This window comes from Cynocephalus volans, chromosome 2 (genome assembly GCF_027409185.1).
Source record: "Cynocephalus volans isolate mCynVol1 chromosome 2, mCynVol1.pri, whole genome shotgun sequence".
NCBI lineage: Eukaryota > Metazoa > Chordata > Mammalia > Dermoptera > Cynocephalidae > Cynocephalus > Cynocephalus volans.
In genome coordinates this window covers 158866601-158883951 of record NC_084461.1, presented here as the reverse complement: position 1 = coordinate 158883951, position 17351 = coordinate 158866601, and the positions used below count along the sequence as shown (strand labels likewise).

At 39.1% G+C, this 17351-nt stretch overlaps 1 protein-coding gene across 1 annotated transcript in view; it reads right to left on the bottom strand.

Moving 5' to 3' along the window:
- ZNF354C (zinc finger protein 354C) overlaps positions 1-17351 on the bottom strand; it is a 34068-nt gene that overhangs the window by 2262 nt on the left and 14455 nt on the right. The window contains exons 5-9 of the mRNA XM_063087687.1: positions 13836-13935; positions 13445-13665; positions 11955-12041; positions 1199-1325; positions 603-695 (exon numbers count right to left, since the gene is read on the bottom strand). Of these exons, the coding sequence (XP_062943757.1) occupies positions 603-695; positions 1199-1325; positions 11955-12041; positions 13445-13665; positions 13836-13935 (628 nt within the window). The remainder of the gene's footprint in view (positions 1-602; positions 696-1198; positions 1326-11954; positions 12042-13444; positions 13666-13835; positions 13936-17351) is intronic.

Below are 17351 nucleotides of genomic sequence, written 5' to 3'. Positions count from 1 at the left end.
CCTTCAATCATGACTGTGTTGGCGATATTTGATCTAAGTTCAAGATGCTGATTATAAAGAAGAGGAAAATATGGAGTAACGTACATGTACATCAGCCATGTACAACACTCTATCCCTTACTGGAGGAATAACAATTTTTTCATACCTTCCATCTCTCTCCCTCTGTCTATTTGATCATGAGGAGAAAAAGACATATTCATTTCATCTAATAAGCTGCAACTAGAAGATTACACTCTCTTTGTAGGAATCTTTTGAGAATAATAAAAATATGGAAGACATTTGAAGTCAATATGTCTTGAAGTTCTGAAATACATCCCAAGATCAACTCCTATTCTAGGTGAAAAGATTTAGCTTGAGCTGATTCTAAGATACTCTGGGTTCAAACCTGGCTTTCTTTGACCAATCCATGATTGAAAATAGAGTAAATCAGATTAATTGCAATTAGGTAATTGTGTGTACTTAAACTATACAAATTAAATAAAATACAACTGGTCCTGAACATGTTAATAGGGCTCAGTGCTTCCAAGAAAGTTTCAGAGTACTACCTCCTCATGACCTCATCTATGAAGACTTCCTGTGAACATTTCCCACCTCTCACTCACCTAGACAGCTGTCTGGAGGGACTTCTTCCTCTATGCAGGGATCTTCTCCTTGTTGCAACCAGCAGATCACCTTTGGCATTGAAAATGAAATCCCTGCTCATGAGGAAAGAAATGGAGTTTGAACTGATGGCATGAAGAGCAAGCCCAGAACTCATACACCACTCACTCTGAACCTAAAAGGCAGAGATGGCAAGACTTGGGAGGCAGAGTAAGTAGCACAAGCTCTTGTGAGGAGCACTGAAGCTTTCAGGGAGTATATCAGGAAGCAAGTCTCAGTTCCTAAACAATATAAAACCCTGGCAATTAATGCCTCTAAGATAAAACATTCCTATGTTTTTCAGAATCTAATGATAAGGGATCTAATCATTGACCTATTCCAGGGAGGAAACTTGGATTGGGGGTAGAGTGTGAGGAAGTGCAGAGGAAGGAGAGAATAACATGAAGAGCATCTCACATAAATGTGCACTTTCAACTCTACAGCAATTCAATCTTTATCAGTGACACAGTCAGGTAGAAACCTACAGTCTCTGAACCCCAAAGAGGGAGCTCAAATGTGTTCCTATAGCAGATTCACCATTATAGGCAAAAATCCTTACCCAGTGAGACCAGGTTGCTGTAGTTTTCGAGCATCACCTCCCGGTACAAGGTTCTCTGGGCAGTGTCCAGTTGCAACCACTCATCCTGGCTGAAGAACACAGCCACATCCCTGAATGTCACAGACTCCTGGAACGGCAAACCCATTCCTATTCATCCAGGGCCATCTTCTTCAATGGAAGACTCAGTGAGAAGGTGACAATGGGAAGTGTAGCAGTTCTGAAAATGTCTTAGGATTCTAAGTACTCAAATCAACTATTTATGTAATTTTTTGGAAACATCCATTAACTAATTAAACAAGTATTTATTAAGTACCTACAATGGTTTGAATATTTGTCCCCTCCAAAGCTTATGTTGAAACTTAGTCCCTAAGGTGGCAGTATTGAGAGGTGGGGCCTTTAGGAGGTGATTAGATCATAAGGGCTGTGCTCTTATGAATGAATTAGTCCATTCATGGATTAATGACTTAATGGATTAGCACTAGTGGCTTTAAAAGAGGAGATAGAGACCTGAGTGAGCATATTAGCACACTCTTCCCCTTTGCCATGTGATGCCCTGTGCCACCTAGGGACTCTGCAGCATCCCCATCAAGGAGGCCCTCACCAGATGTGTCCCCTGGACCTTGGACTTCTCAGCCTCCGGAACAGTAAGAAATAAATTTTTTCTTTTCATTTCTGAATAAGTTACCCATTTTAAGGCATTCTGTTATAAGTGACAGAAAACAGACAAATACAGTACTCACTGGGAGCAAAGACACATGACATGTGCAATAGGGGTAGGGATAAAAAAAATGCAAAGTCCTTGCCAACAGGGAATTTAAATTCCAGCCTGGGATCTTTCAGAGCAACTCAGCACATACATATTTTCCTCCTCCTTCCCACTCAATATCCAAATTAAACAAAAGAAAAAATAAATAAAAATCAGAAAACAATTAGAGTAATGCTAGAAAACTGGGGAAAATACCGTCAGGTGAACAGAAACATAAAGGAATTTCTGAGACATAAGGCAAAAAACAATAGTATTAGTTAATATTTATTGAATGTTAGGATAGGAATTTTGTATAGAGTATCTCATTTAAGTCTCATAAAAATCTTGTGAGGAAGATACTATCATTAAATCACTTTGCAGATAAAGAAACAGGTGTAGAAAGATTAAGTAACCTTCTCAAAGTAATACTGTTAGAAAGTGGTAGAGCTAGGATTTGAATTCAGATAGACACACCTCTAAGCTATATGGTCAGGTGAGTTTCCATTGACTATGAAAATTAAAAGAACTAAAGGACATGCAAGACTATACAGGTGCAAGAAGGAACTGTTGAGAAGTAAGTTTTTCAAGAGAATCACGGTTAAACCCCAAAATGTGAGAAGCCATGGTCTGGGCAGAGAGCAACTCTTCTGTGAGAAGAGCTGAAGGGAGTAAAAATTGGTGGGTATATTGCTGAGAATCTATCAAAATGTAAAAGGTATATTACTTTGACCTTGCATTTCTACTCCTAGAATTCTACCACAAGAAATAATCACACAGCTGGGTAGGGATATTTGCTCAAAGATGTTTACTACAACATTACTTAAGTGAATTACTTAAGTTAATGGTTATGGTAGGCCAAATAATGAATCTGTAAATTTTATATGTATGACAAAAGGGACTTTGAAGATCTGTTTAAATTAAGAATCTTGAGATGGGGAGACTATCCTCAATTTTTATCCAGGTAGACTTGATGTAATCAAAATGGTCCTTATAAGAAGGACCCAAGAGAAGTCAGTCATAAGAAGTGAAGGTGATATGATGACAGAGCAGAGATGGAAGTGCTGCTATGCTGTGAAAATGGAGGAAAAGACCACAAGCCAAGGACTGCAGGCCTACACTAGAAGGCGAAAAGGGCAAGGAAACAGATTTTCCCCTGGAAGCCTCCAGAAGGAACAGTTCTGGTGACAGCTTAACCTTAAAACAGTGAAACTGACTTCATATTTCTGACTCCCAGAACTGTAAGAGAACTAGTTTATGTTGCTGTGCCACTGAGTTTGTGGTAGTCTGTTATAGCAGCAATAGGAAACTAACAAAATGGTGAAAAATTGAAGAAAACCTATCAATCATCAATAAGGGAACAGATAAGCAAATTACAGTACATTTATTCCATAAATAACAATAATTCCATGAATAATGCAGTCATTAAATAGAATGAGGTAGATTTGTATGTCTGACATTGGAATTTGACCTTGATGTATTATAGATCCATATGAAAAAGCAAGCTACAATCTACATTTGTAGAAAAATTCTATATCTGTATATACATATGTATGGTGTATACAAAAATATCCAGAAGACAAGCAAGCTGTCATCCTGACTATTCTCTGATACTCATGGAGAGGGGCAGAAAAGCAATCTTTCACTTGTTACTTTACACTCTTCCATTAGGCTTACATTTTTTACTGTGTGTGTGTTCCTTTGTTTTGAATTTTTTTAGATTCCATTTTAATTTATATGTTGACTTTCTAATTATACTTTTTGCATTTTTAGTGGTTGCTCTGAGAATGATAATATACATTTTCGGTTATTCATAGATTATTGGGAGCTAACATATCGTTTCACACGGAATGCGAGACCTTGCAAGTACTTGTATATGGGACACCCCTTCTTTGTGCTATAGTTGTTATAAAGATTTTCCAGTTAGGAGAGTTGACAGGACTCACCAGACTCCACTGAGCATATTAACGTAAGCTTTTATTTAAAGGTATAGGGTAGAGTACAGCAAGAGAAAGAGCACAGGGAAGCCCAAGAGACATTCCAAGCCCAATCTCCTTTATTTTCACACACAGACTGCTGGTTCTCTGGACTTGGGTGAAGAATCTTTTTTTTTTTGTCATTTTGTACGGCGCTCAGCCAGTGAGTGCACCGGCCATCCCTATATAGGATCTGAACAGCACCGCACTCTCTCAAGTGCGCCACGGGGTCGGCCCTTGGGTGAAGAATCTTGATTTGGGGTCTGGTCATTTAGCTCAGCTTGTTAGCGTGTGGTGTTATAACACCAAGCTCAAGGTTTCATATCTCTGTACCTGCCAGCCGCCAAACACAAACATACACACACATACACACAAAAGAATCTTGGTTTTGGGAGAGCTCAAAGGAGAAACTCTCAGCAAGGGCCTTTGTAATCAAGACTTGTAACTCTCAGCAAGGGCCTTTGTAATCAAGACTTGTCAAACATTTAGGCCAGTTGCAAACCATCAGTAAAGAAAGTTACTGGGGTAGTAAGTGGCATTTAGATCTTAACACATACACTGCCCTTATCTTGTTTTGGCCAGTCAAAAAACAGACATCCAAACATCCCTATAGATAAAGATAGAACTTTTCCAGTCCAGATATAAATGAATTCTATCTCCACTGTCATATACATTACATCTACCTACATTATAAACCGCATAATACAATATTATAATTTTACTTTAAACAGTCATATTAATTTTAATGAACTTGAGAAGAAAAGTATTTTATATTTATCTAGAAAGCTATCATTTCCAATGTTCTTCATTCCTTCCTAAAACCAGAGTTCCCATCTGGCATATTTTCCTTTTAGCTTGAAAACTTCCTTTAGTCTATCTTGTAGTGTAGGCCTGCTGGCAATGAATTACCTTCATTTTTTAAATCTGAAAATGTCTTTATTTCACCTTCATTCTTGAAGAATATATTTATTGGATATAGACTTCTGGGTTGATGGTCTTTCTCTTTCAGCATGTAAAATGTTGTTCTATTGTTTTCTTGCCTTGTTGTTTCTGATGAGAAGCCAATAGTGATTTAAATATTGATTCTCTGCAAGTAATGTAATGTTTTGCCTGCTTTCAAATCTTTGGTTTTTGTGATTTGTCTATGACTTTTTTGCCCAATGTGGCAGACACCAGCCTCAAGGGGCTACTGAGTACATGAAATGTGGCTATTCTGAATTGAGATGTGCTATACATATAAAATATAAAATAAATGATTTACTAAAAATAATATATAATACATATACATATATACAAAAACACACACAGAGTATTTCAATAATTTTATATTGATAAAATTAAAATGTGGAAATAATATTTGGACACATTGGGTTAAAGAAAAATATATCATTAAATTTACTTGCTTCTCTTTACTTTTTTTTAATATGGCTACTAAAAAATTTTATATTAGATACATGGCTTGTATTCATGGTTCACATTATATTTCTATTGCATAGCATTAATCCATGTTGTGCTAGCTGTGGGTTTCATTGTATTTATTCTGCTTGAGCTTTGCCAAGTGTTGTAAATCTGTAATTTTATGTTTTTCACCAATTTGAGAAATTTTTGGCCATTATTTCCTTTGAATATATTTTCTATCCCATTCTCTCTCTCTTTCTGAAACTCTAATTACATGTATCGTAGACCTTTTAATATCGTTTTACTGGTAACTGAGGCTCTTTTTGCTCCCTGTTCTTCAGATTGGATAATTTCTATTTATCTGTCTTCAAGTTTCACTGACTTTTCCATGTGTTCATTTCTAAAAGTTAAGCCCATCCAGTGATTTTTTTAAAAATTTCTGAAAACCATATCAGCTAAGGCCTCTGGACTTCTTCCACAGGCAGAATTATCTGAATTCAATAATCTACACCATAAGCCTACAACCCAATATTACCTACAGTTCAATACCAGCAGCCGCTGAGCTCAGGATGGTCATCTCTCCCTTATCCCCTATCAAGCTCACAGATGGCTAGGAGTCCAAGAGAAAAATGCCACATACCCCCACTTCTAATCCATTCCCCAATGGGAGAGAGCTGAACAGTACTTCCACCTTCCACCCTGGGTAATAAAGTTTTTCACTAAAATTTTTTAAAAAATTAAAAATTTCAGATATTTTGTTTTTCAGTTCTGGAATTTCTATTACTTTTTTCATAGTCTCTATTTCTCTGTTTGGATTTCCTATTGGTTCATTTATTACAAGCATATTTTCCTTGTGCGTAGTTATAAAAGTTATCTTAAAACCTTGTCTGCAAATTTCAGCATCTAGGTTATCTTGATAATGGCCTCTATTGATTGTCTTCCTTTTGAGTTTTGGTCACACATTTTCTTGTTTCTTCATATGTCTACCTTATCATACACATTGAATAGTATAATTGAGTTAGGAGCTAGAGATACAAAGAGATGAACTGTAAAATTCATATGTTGAAGTCCTAATCCCTAGTACCTCAGAATGTAACTGTATTTGGAAACAAGGTCATTAAAGAGGTATAGTTAAAAATGAAGTCTTTAGATTGGATCCCAATCCAATACGACTGGTATCCCTATAAGAAGAGGAGATTAGGACACATACCCGCATATGCACACAGGAAAGACCATGTGAGAATACAGCAAGAATACGGCCACTTATAAGCCAAGGAGAAAGGCCTCAGAAGAAACCAAACCTGCCAACATCTTGATCTTGGACTTCTAGCCTCCAGAACTGTGAGAAAATAAATTTCTGTTGTTTAAGCCATCCAGTTGTGGTTTTTGTTACTGCAGCCCTAGCAGCTTCTTGCTGCTATAAGCAGGATACTCACAGCAACCTCATATCCTATCTTTACCCCCAATCCCATCACTTCCTGCTGGCATTTTTTTTCTTTTTAAATTTCATTAGCTTTTTAAAAAGTACATACATTAAACATAATCACTTCAGAAAATTTTTTAAAACTGAAACAAAAAAATGTAGATGACAGTAAATCCTATTGTTATTCACAGACAACTTTTGTTCATGTTTTAAGAATATCTTTCAAAATTTATAACCAATTACATATATGTGTTCTTTTTTTTTTGACTGGTAAGGGGATCGCAACCCTCTGCACGGTGTTGTCCGCACCACACTCAGCCAGTGAGCGCACCGGCCATCCCCACATAGGATCCAAACCCGCAGCCTCGGCACTCTCAGCACCGCACTCTCCCGAGTGAGCCATGGGGCCGGCCCTATATGTGTTCTTTTGACTGTTTTCTTTAAACAAAAAGAAAACAAACACATTCTAAAGAATAGAAGGAGTACTAAAGAACATACAGTAATATGTCAAGTATTCCCTCCTATCCCAGATTAGCAGTCCCAACCTACACGTAACTAGCACCAAGTTTCTTTTCTTTCTTCTCAGAAATGTTTTATGCAAAAACACACGTATATACAAGTATCCTCTTTAATGGAAAAATTCTCAATCCTGTTTTACTTATATCTTATAGATCTTGACACATCTGCATATACAAACCTCATTCTTCTTAACAACTGCATGATATATTCCACTGTATAAATACCATAACTTATTTAACCACTTTCCTTATTGATTGGTATTTAGATGGTTTCTGTTTTTTGCTGTCACAAACAATGTACAATGACCCAGGCTCAAACAGATATCTCTGGGCATATGTACACCTATATTTATAAAATAAACTGCTAGAAATTGAACCATTGGGTCAAAGCATATGCACATTTTAAATTCTGACAAATGTGGAAGATTGTACTTTCCCAAGATAACCACACGAATTTATCTCCCATTTAACATGCTCTTTGTAGAATGTGATATTGACATTTCTTCCACCAATAACTGAGTTCTATGGTTCCTTCCTTTGAATCTGTACAGGGGCTTATGTGTGCTGTAACCAGTGGAATTCAGTAGAAGTGATGTTGTGTGTTTGGAGGAGAGGTAGTAAAAGAATACACCTTCCACCTGGCACACTGAATATTTGCTTTTGGAGCCTAGTTACCATACTGTAAGCCTAAGACTCATGGAGAGGTCACTGGTAGATGTTCCATCAGCCCTAAGGTCTCAGCCAAGAGCCAAGAGCTAAGAGACATGTGAGTGACTGAGACTTCAGATGATTCTAGCCCCCAGTCTTTAAATCTTTCAGCTGATATCCCAGACTTTGTACAGCAAGATATTTCTCCTGTCCAGTCTGCATTCCTGACCCAGAGAAACTGTGAGAAATGGTTAATGATTATTGTTTCACATCCCTAAGTTTCTAACTGATACACTGTATATTGTTAAAAATGCAACTCCACTTGGTCATTTAAAATTACTATGTAATTGGAATACCAGAAGAAGAAGAAAGACAGAAAGGAGCAAGGGGGATATCTGAAGTAATAATGGCTGAGAATTTTCCAAAGTTAATGACAGACACCAAACCACAAACCCAGGAAGCTCAGAAAATGCCAAGCAGGATACAAAATATCTACACCTAGGTATATCATATTCAAACTACAGAAAACCAAAGTCAAGGAGAAAGTCTTGAAAGAAGACAGAGAAAAAAATCTTACCTATAAAGGATTAAAGATGAGAATTACCAAGGATTTTCTCTCATTAGCAACCATGTAAATAAGAGTAGAGTGAAATATTTAAAGTGTTGAAAGAAAAAAATCACCAACCTAGAATTCTATATCAAGTGAATCTATCCTTCAAAGGTATGAGAAATAAAGACTTTCTCAGACAAACAAAAACTGAGGGAATTCATTACCAGCAGACCTGCCCTGTAAGAAATGGTTAAAGAAGTTCTTCAGGAAGAAGGAAAATAATAAGGTCAGAAACTTGAACCTACATAAAGATAGAAGGGATGACAGAGAAGAAATAGATGAAGATAAAATAAAATCTTGTATTTTTTTTATTCTTAATTGATTTGAAAGATAATTGTTTGCTTAAATTAATAATAATAATAATAATAATGAATTAAGTGATTATAGCCTATGGATGAGTGAAATGAATGACAGCAATGTCATAAGAAATGGTTGGAAGGAACTGGGAATACTCTGTTAGAAGGTACCTGCACTACCCATGAAGCAGTACAATGTTATTGGCAGGTGGACTTAGATGAGTTGTAAATTTATGTTGAAAATTGCAGGGTAACCACTAAAAATATTTTTTTGAAAAGAAGCATAGTTGATATGTAGAGACAACAGAGAAATCCATGATTGCCATTCTGATATAAATAAATGATTGAATAAATAAATAAATGGGGAGAAGTGATAACCCTCCATGCAGATTTCAAAATAATTCATGTACATTCTCTGTCCTCAAGGAGGTGGAGCATAATTCCCCACTGAAGTATGGGTTACACATAGTGTCAAAGAGTAACATGAGAAGGCGGAATAGGAAAGTAACTTTACAGTGAAGAAACTTGACAAATACTACTCAGTCAGGTGATCAAGGTCAATATCAACAATGGTAATTAGTGTTATTAGCATGTAATTTTGATACGATGTGATGAGAATGACATTTTACCTCTATAGTCTTCCTCCCCAAAACCCATAACCCCAGCCTAATAATGAGAAAAACCATCTGAAAAATCACAATAGAGGGGTATTCTACAAAATACCTAACCAATACTCAAAATTGTTATGATCATCAAAAATAAGGAAAGTCTGAGAAAGTGTCACAGCCAACAGGAGTCTATGGAAACACGAAAACTAAATGTAATGTGGTATCCTGAATGGGATCCTGGAACAGAAAAAGGTCATTAGTAAAACCTAAAGAAATGTGAATAAAGTATGGACTTTCGTTAATAATAATGTATCGGTATTGGTTCATTAACTGCCACAAATGTACAATACTAATCTAAGATGTTAATAATATGGGAAACTGGGAGTGGGGTATATGGTAACTATGCAATTTTTCTCTAATCAAAAACCGTTACATAAAAAAATAAAGACTATTCTTTTTAAAAATAGGGACAATACCAATAAAAGTACCAAGTACCAATTTATTTGAAAAAAAGATGTAATTAAAAAACTATGACTATTAAGCAATCACCATCAAGTTCCATGTGCCATTTCCCCAGATGATAAACTACATATAATATGAAAATAGATATTTTTAAAATCTGTGAAGATTCTATTTTTTCCAAAAATTAGGCTTGTTTGCAGTTTAATTTTTCTAACAGGCAGTAGAGAGAAATTTGCCTCTCAGTACCCTAAATGAAGACAGAACTTGAGATTGGATACTACCATTGAATAGATTGAAATGGGGTAATGAGACCTGTGACTGGGTCACCCGGGGTCACAATGAGACTTAATCAAAGATATTGAATTAGCTGTCAAAAAACTGGCTCTGAATTGCAAACAAACTCTTCTACATCTTCACTTAGCTAAAATGAAGTAAGTCTCTCCAATTTGGGGGTGTGGGAAAGTTCATTCAGGGAAGAATCCTATGTTTGGCCCAAGGTAATAGCTGGGTATTGCTTTGCACTGCATTTTGCTGGTCTTATATATATATCTTGGTTTCCTGAAATGTCCATCTCCATTTAATTAGAGAATCAAAGTAGAATCTAAACTAGTTAAGAGAGACTTATCAAATTTGGCAGGTCCTAAAATATGCTGCTGCTGCTGTTACTAATAATAATAGTAAAAGCTACCATGCACTGTTCTCAGCATTTTAATGTACTTTCTGAGAGCATAATGCTCTCAGTATAGACTGTCCTGTCTGGATTCAAAAGCCATCTGCGTGACCTTTGGTCAAGTTACTTACTTCTCTGAGCCTGTTTCCACATCTGCAAAATTTGGATATTAATAGACCTCTTGTAAGGATTAAATGAGTTAATATATGACACGAATAAATATTTTTGGATATAGTAATACATGGTATTTGGCACACAGTAAGTATGTTTATAATTATTAATATTAATGCTCACACCAATTCTATGAGGTATGTATGTTATCAACTCCACTTACATTGAGAAAATGGTACAGAGAGATAAAATAACTTGCCCAAGGTCACATCCCTAGCTTGGATCTGAAGCCATGAAGTGAAGTTCCAGGGCCCAGATTTTTAACATGTGGTGTACCAGTACTTTTTGGGAAAGCAGCCAGTGAAAAACTGAGGCTTTGGGGCATGGTGGAATAGAAAATCCACAGAAGGAAGGTAACTAGGAAAGGGAGCTGGTACTGGGAAAAAGATGTGAGTTCCATGTAAAAACATTTAATAAGTGTTTGGAAATAATAGACTGGAACTCTGAGATAAGGTCAGGCCTGAGGACAGAGATTTGGGGACGATCTTCAAAAAGCTGAGGATTCAAGTAATGAAAATGATCTCAAAAGGAGAAAGCAAGAAAAATGTGCTCAGGAAGGGTGTTTGAAGTAGCAGGGAAAAATAAAAAAGAATCAGAGAGGGAGATAGTCATTGATTAGATAGGTAAGAGGGACAGTTGGACAGTTTAATGTCACAGCTGCACTAGGCAGAGGAAGGCCCCAGGCCTCTGTCCTCTCTGCTGCCAGCCTCAAAGCCCAAGCCAAGCCGAACTCCTTCTGGGATGCCTTAGTCTTCCCTACCCACCCACATCAGTCCTACCTTCAGTCTCAATTCAAAATGACCCCACTTCTAGGATGTTTCCTAAGATCAGTACCATGAACTCCCCAAAGATGGAAATAACATCTTCCCTCTTTGTAGCCCCCACAGTATCCTGTACATAGTTGGTGCTCAGTAAATGTTTGTTGAGGGTGTCTTTTGGCCCTCCTGTGACTTTGTCCTAAGTGTGACTATATCTTCTGTGAAGACAAAGACTAATACCTCGGACTCCTCACCAAGCACCTATTGTAGCAGGAAGCATATGTTCAGAGCTGATTCAAATTTGGTCACAATGTGAGTTCGGGGTGAATTAAGAGTGACCTGGGGACAAGAGGAACATTCCTCAGCAGCCCCTTGATAAGCCCAGGATCCTGCAAAAACTTTTGAGGCTACGGATTCTCCATAGTTTTTGTTGGATGGAAAAGTACCTATTCATGAAAAAGACAAATTTCACTTACCATCATCTGAGCAGGCAGCAAATCCACAGCCATTTCTTCCTTCTTAGTTTTCCTGTCAAGCAAGAGCAGAGTGCTGACAAGGTAGGTCTAGAGAGAAAAAAGGTATCATGAGGAACTCTGGTGTCAAGGGTTGGCTTGGAGAAAGTTACAACGGCCCCAAATGTCCATCAGGTCCCAACAAAATCACCCCATATAAGATGCAAACCAAGTAAGAAGAGTGTTTACCAAGCCAAATTGCCAATCTCATCCCCTCCCTGTTAACTATACTTCTAGTTTCCGTAAATTTATGCTTTAACATCCACCTAAGGGCCTATCATCTACCTCTAAGCAAACTGTGTTTCACTCATAGATATCTAGAATCCTCAGATAGCTTTATACACTCAGTTACAGTGAATGTGAATTGCCTCAGGGGTTGGGAGGTAGGGTGCCACTTTCAAACATAGCTAGCTGATCCTAAGCCTCACCCTTTCCTTCCTATAGAAACCACAATAAAGACACTTGCCCACATCTCCCCTCCCGCTTTGTGATGAACCCAAGTACCTGCTTTACGTGGTCCTGCGTGGATTGCTGGGTTCTCTCCAAGGAACTGTGAGTATAATACAACCTGTCCACTTTCCCAGTCTCTTTCTATCTGCGCCCGGCCTTACCAGACCTCTCCCAAGGTAATATGATTAAAACGCTGCCACCCACTCAAGACATGCGCCAGACTGTTGCTGCATTGCCCCTCCTAAATACACACTTCATAGATGCCATCTCTATAAGCATCCACAGTCAGAAGTAGCCCTCCGCTCCCCATATACACACCCCAGTTGGGAAGGCTGGGCACCCCACCTGTCCTCGAGAAGGCAAGATAAGAGAGTGCCTGGGGCAGCCAGACAAGTGGCAGCTGCCTGCGTGGCCTCTGCCTGAGTGCAGTGGGCTCTTCATGGAGCCGCCCCCGGCATGAGCGCAATTTGCTGCCAATGTCCAGCAGTGCACGGCAGCCTGCTGGAGGGAAGCTGTTGCAGAAAGAATCATAGTTCCTCTAGGACGCACACCTCTAGGATACCAGGAATCGTTAGTGCTTCTCGTGTATTATTTTTAATCTTTACAACAACTCTAAAAAGTAAATATTACTGCTTCATTATACAGATGTGAGAGAGAATGAGAACTAGAGTCGTGACCTGTCCAAAGTCACAAAAACGGTAAATAGTAGAGGCAGCAAGAGAATCGGGGCCCAAATCCAAGGCCCCAGTTAAATTTCGGCAAATTACCTGGCCATTCTGTGCCTCGGTTTCTGCATCTGAAAAATGGGAACTGCGTACAGCCAACCTGTCACTTGGTACTAGATGAGTTAATTCATCTAAGGCGCGACTAGCACCTGGCACACGTACGTTTTCTGTAGGTATTAGCTATTGTTCCTATTCTGCTTCACTAAGAAGTCTCAGAAAAAGCAGCCACAAAAGACTGACAGACATCGAGGCCCGGCGGTCCCCGGCACCCCAGCTCACCTGGTAAGGGCGCTCCCTCCCAGTGTCAGCGCGCCGCCGCACAGAGCCAGGCGGCCCAGGCCGCGCGCGGACCGGTGCCTCGGGACCCACCGCCGCCGCCCCGCCGAGGCTCCGCGCGCCGCCCCACTCACTCGGAGAGACGCGAGGGCTCCGACCGCGGCCGGAAAAGGCAACCGGGAGCGTCTCAGCCCCAAACGGGACGTCCGAGACGAGCCGGGATCAACCACACTCCGAGCCCCCCAGAAAGGCCGCGAGCTGTCTCCTCAGCCCCACGAACCCCAGGAGAACTACCACTCCCGGCATGCCTGGGGCCCGCGCCGACTACACTTCCCAGAGGGCGCCGCGGCGCGCACTTCCGGGGAATAACTGCCTCTCTTGCACAAGCTCTCACCTTGCTCTGGCGTCTTGCTTTCCGCGCGGGGCTGCAGCGCTAGGGAGGGCACCCGCGACAGGTGAGGCAGGTGTTCTCCACCCAGTGCGGGCGGTGCTGCCTAAATCAACCAGCAGAATTGTTTTATTAGGCAGGCAAAATGGTTTGAAAAAAACAAAACCCGAATTTAGATGCCTCTAGGAGGACTGGTTTGAAACCGTCTAAAATTAGCTGAAACTGGTTTATTTGCCCATTTAAAGTTATTTCAAAGTTATCTTGTAGGGTGTAAGCAGAGCATGCGCAGAGAGAGGGCCTTGCCCTCCAGATGATATTAGGCACCGCAGGAGCCTCAAAATTCTCCATCAAGGGACCCAACCAATCATAGCTCTTGACTTACCAGAAAGTCATCCTTTGCCTAGTCATATGGCCTGATTTAGAGCCAGCCAATCAGTCTTGCTTCATTAACATATGCGGCCTGACTTGGAACTGTCCCATCCATTCTCTCGCCCTGTCATCCAGCCTGACTCAGGTTTAGCTAATTCACTGTCACCATGTCATATTGCCAATGCCTGGATCAGGGAGACAGATCTGAGGTGCCTTGCCTCCTGTCTCCATGCCAGTTGACCTCAAGAATAAAGCCTTCTTCTTTTGTCAAAAACCATGATATTGGCTTCTGTGTGCACTGGGCAGCGAGTCCCTGCTTGGTAACAGGTGTGCTGTAGCTCCCACCAGTAGTTAAGATTACTTTTAATAATTTTAATTCTGTATATATAGTATATACAGAAGACAATGTATGCATAGGTACAGTTTAAGAATAATAAAACGAATACCCGTATACCCAACACTTAGCTTACAAAAGAGAACTTTACCAGAATTTTGGAAGCCTTGTCCACAGTGCTCCCAATCGTTTTCCTGAATTGTTTTCAGCATTTCCTTGCTTAGCTAGATGATTACTCCATATATATGTATTCCTAAATCTCAAGTGTTTACTTTTGCAAGGTTTTTGATCTTTATGTAAACGAAATCTGCTAAATATATGTTCTTCTGTGACTTATATGTTCTTCTGTGACTTATATGTTCTTCTGTGACTTATATGCTCAACATGAACACTTTTAGATTCGTCTATCTTTTTTCTTAAGCCAGTCAAATTGATTCATCTATCTTGATACATGCAAAGTTCATTCATTTCCTCTGCTATATAGGATTCCATTATTCATTCATTCAACAACAACAAAATATTGAACACCTATCTTGCGCCTGGCATTGTTCTAGATGCTAGAAATACACCAGTGAGCAAAACTAGCAAAACTTCTGCATGCATAGAGCTTAAATTCTACTGGAGGAGAAAGAAGAAAATAAACAAGAATAAATATGTTTTGAGTTACTCATAGTGATAAGTGCTAACGAGAATAAGAAAGAGGTACAGGAAGTTGGGGGTGGGAGGTTGTGCAATTTTACACAAAGTGGATATGAAATATTTCACTGAGAAGGTGACATTTGAAGAAAGACCTGCAGAAGGTGAGGAGTGAACCTAGTTAAGTATCCATGTGAAGGTTTTCTGGCAGAATGAAAAACAGATGCAAACGCCCTGAGGTGGGAGCACACCTGCCTGTTCAGCAAAGATATTGTTACTGAAGCAGAAAGAAACGGGAGAGAGTAGTAGGAGATTAGAGGCTAGGTGGCCAGAATGTAGGCTCATATTGCATTTTCACTGGATTATACTCTGAATGAGACAAGAAAGCTCTGAGCAGTGGAGAGTGACAAGGACTCTCCTCTTAACCAATTTTAGTCAGGTTCCTCTGAGCCCTGTTTTGACTAGGCCTCGACCTTTGACCCCATTCTGTCTTTGGACTGCCCGACCTAGTCTTTGCTGAGAATCCTGATAAGTCAGTTTAGCAAGAATCCCCCACCCTTGATATCTGATCACCCTTAATATCTGATAGAGTTCTGCATCCCCCACTTTTGATGTATGAGCGAGAACACCGTAAAACCAATTTAGCAAAATCCCCTTGCCCTTGACGTCTCCGCTTAGTAATTTTCCATCCACTGCCGCCCTCAACCTGCTCCTTGGCTATAAATCCCCACTTGTCCTTGTATTTGCAGTTGAGCCAAATCTCTCTCCCCTATTACAATGCCACTATTGTACTGGCTTTGAATAAAATCATCCTTGCCTCAGTGTAAAAATATTTTCTTTTTTCTGATTTCCATTTTTAAATGATCACTGTGACTGTTGTGCCGAGAATGAAGTGAAGGATCAAAGAAAAAGGCAGAAAGAAAATAGGACTAGTTAGGCTATTGTGGTAATCTCTGTGAGAGAAGACTACAGGTATTGGACCTAGTAGGATTATGAGAAGTGGTTGGATTCTGGATCTGTTTTGAAAGTGGAGCTGACAGATGGTGTAGAAAAAAGAGAGGAGGCACAGATGATGCTGAAATTTTGGGCCTGAGCAACTGAAGGAAGAAAATTCCCATTAACTGAGACTGGGAAAACTATGGGAGGAGCAGGTCTGGAGGGGCCAAGGGCCAGGAATGGATTGTCGTGATGGTTACACAACATTGAAAATGTACTTAATGCTACTAAATTGTACATTTTTAAATTGATAAAATGGTAAATTTTTTGGTAAATGGTATATTTTATCATGTTTTTAAAAAGTACATGCAGAATGTGAGGAGACAGCCAGGGAAAAGTAAAGTTTCGGGGTATGAGGGGGAATGTTAACAGAAAGATAGAGGTTTGGAACCCAAGCATCAAGGGGAAAAGTAGCAAGAGGAAGAAATACAAGATCCTACAGAAAAAAAGAGAAAACTTCCTAAAATGTTTTTGACCCAAATCTCCCACCCACTTCAAGTCTAGTCAAGAAATCATACTTTGCTTACACTGACAAAAGTATGTGTACTTGAATTGCAAATTTTGCATATAATCTCAAGCTTATTGTGACAGAAAGGACACAGAAACCAGCTTGAAGGGACTCCCAAAGGTCAAGTCTGGGACAATTTCACCATCAAAATAAATAATTTATATTAACAGACTACAGACCATTTAATAAAATAGGAAACCATGCCTCCAGAATCACAGCAACAAATACAGAGAATATAAAACTCTTCTTTAAAGTAGAAAGTTAATAAGTGTAGAAGGAATGATGGAATTAAATTGAAACCATTTAACAAAAATTGATTAAAGCAAGTTTCCTCAATGGATGCTAAAATTAGTGGGTCAAGTTTGACAAGTAAAAATAGATATGCATATATTCGTAGGATTTCCTCTCAAGATACTAATAATTATGAAAGGAAAAATTGTAAGTTTACAGTGGAAAATCTGGCAGACACTATCTTAACCAAGAGAGCAAAGATAAAATTACCAGCAACAGGGATAAGTCGACATCACAAGCCTTCTAACGTGATACTATGAGTAAATGAGAAAAATACAATATTACTTCTGTCGTTTTCTTGCCAAAAAAATATAGCATAAATCTGAGCAAATATCAGACAAATCCAATGGAGGGCCAGTCTAGAAAATAACTGGCCTGTTAACTTTTC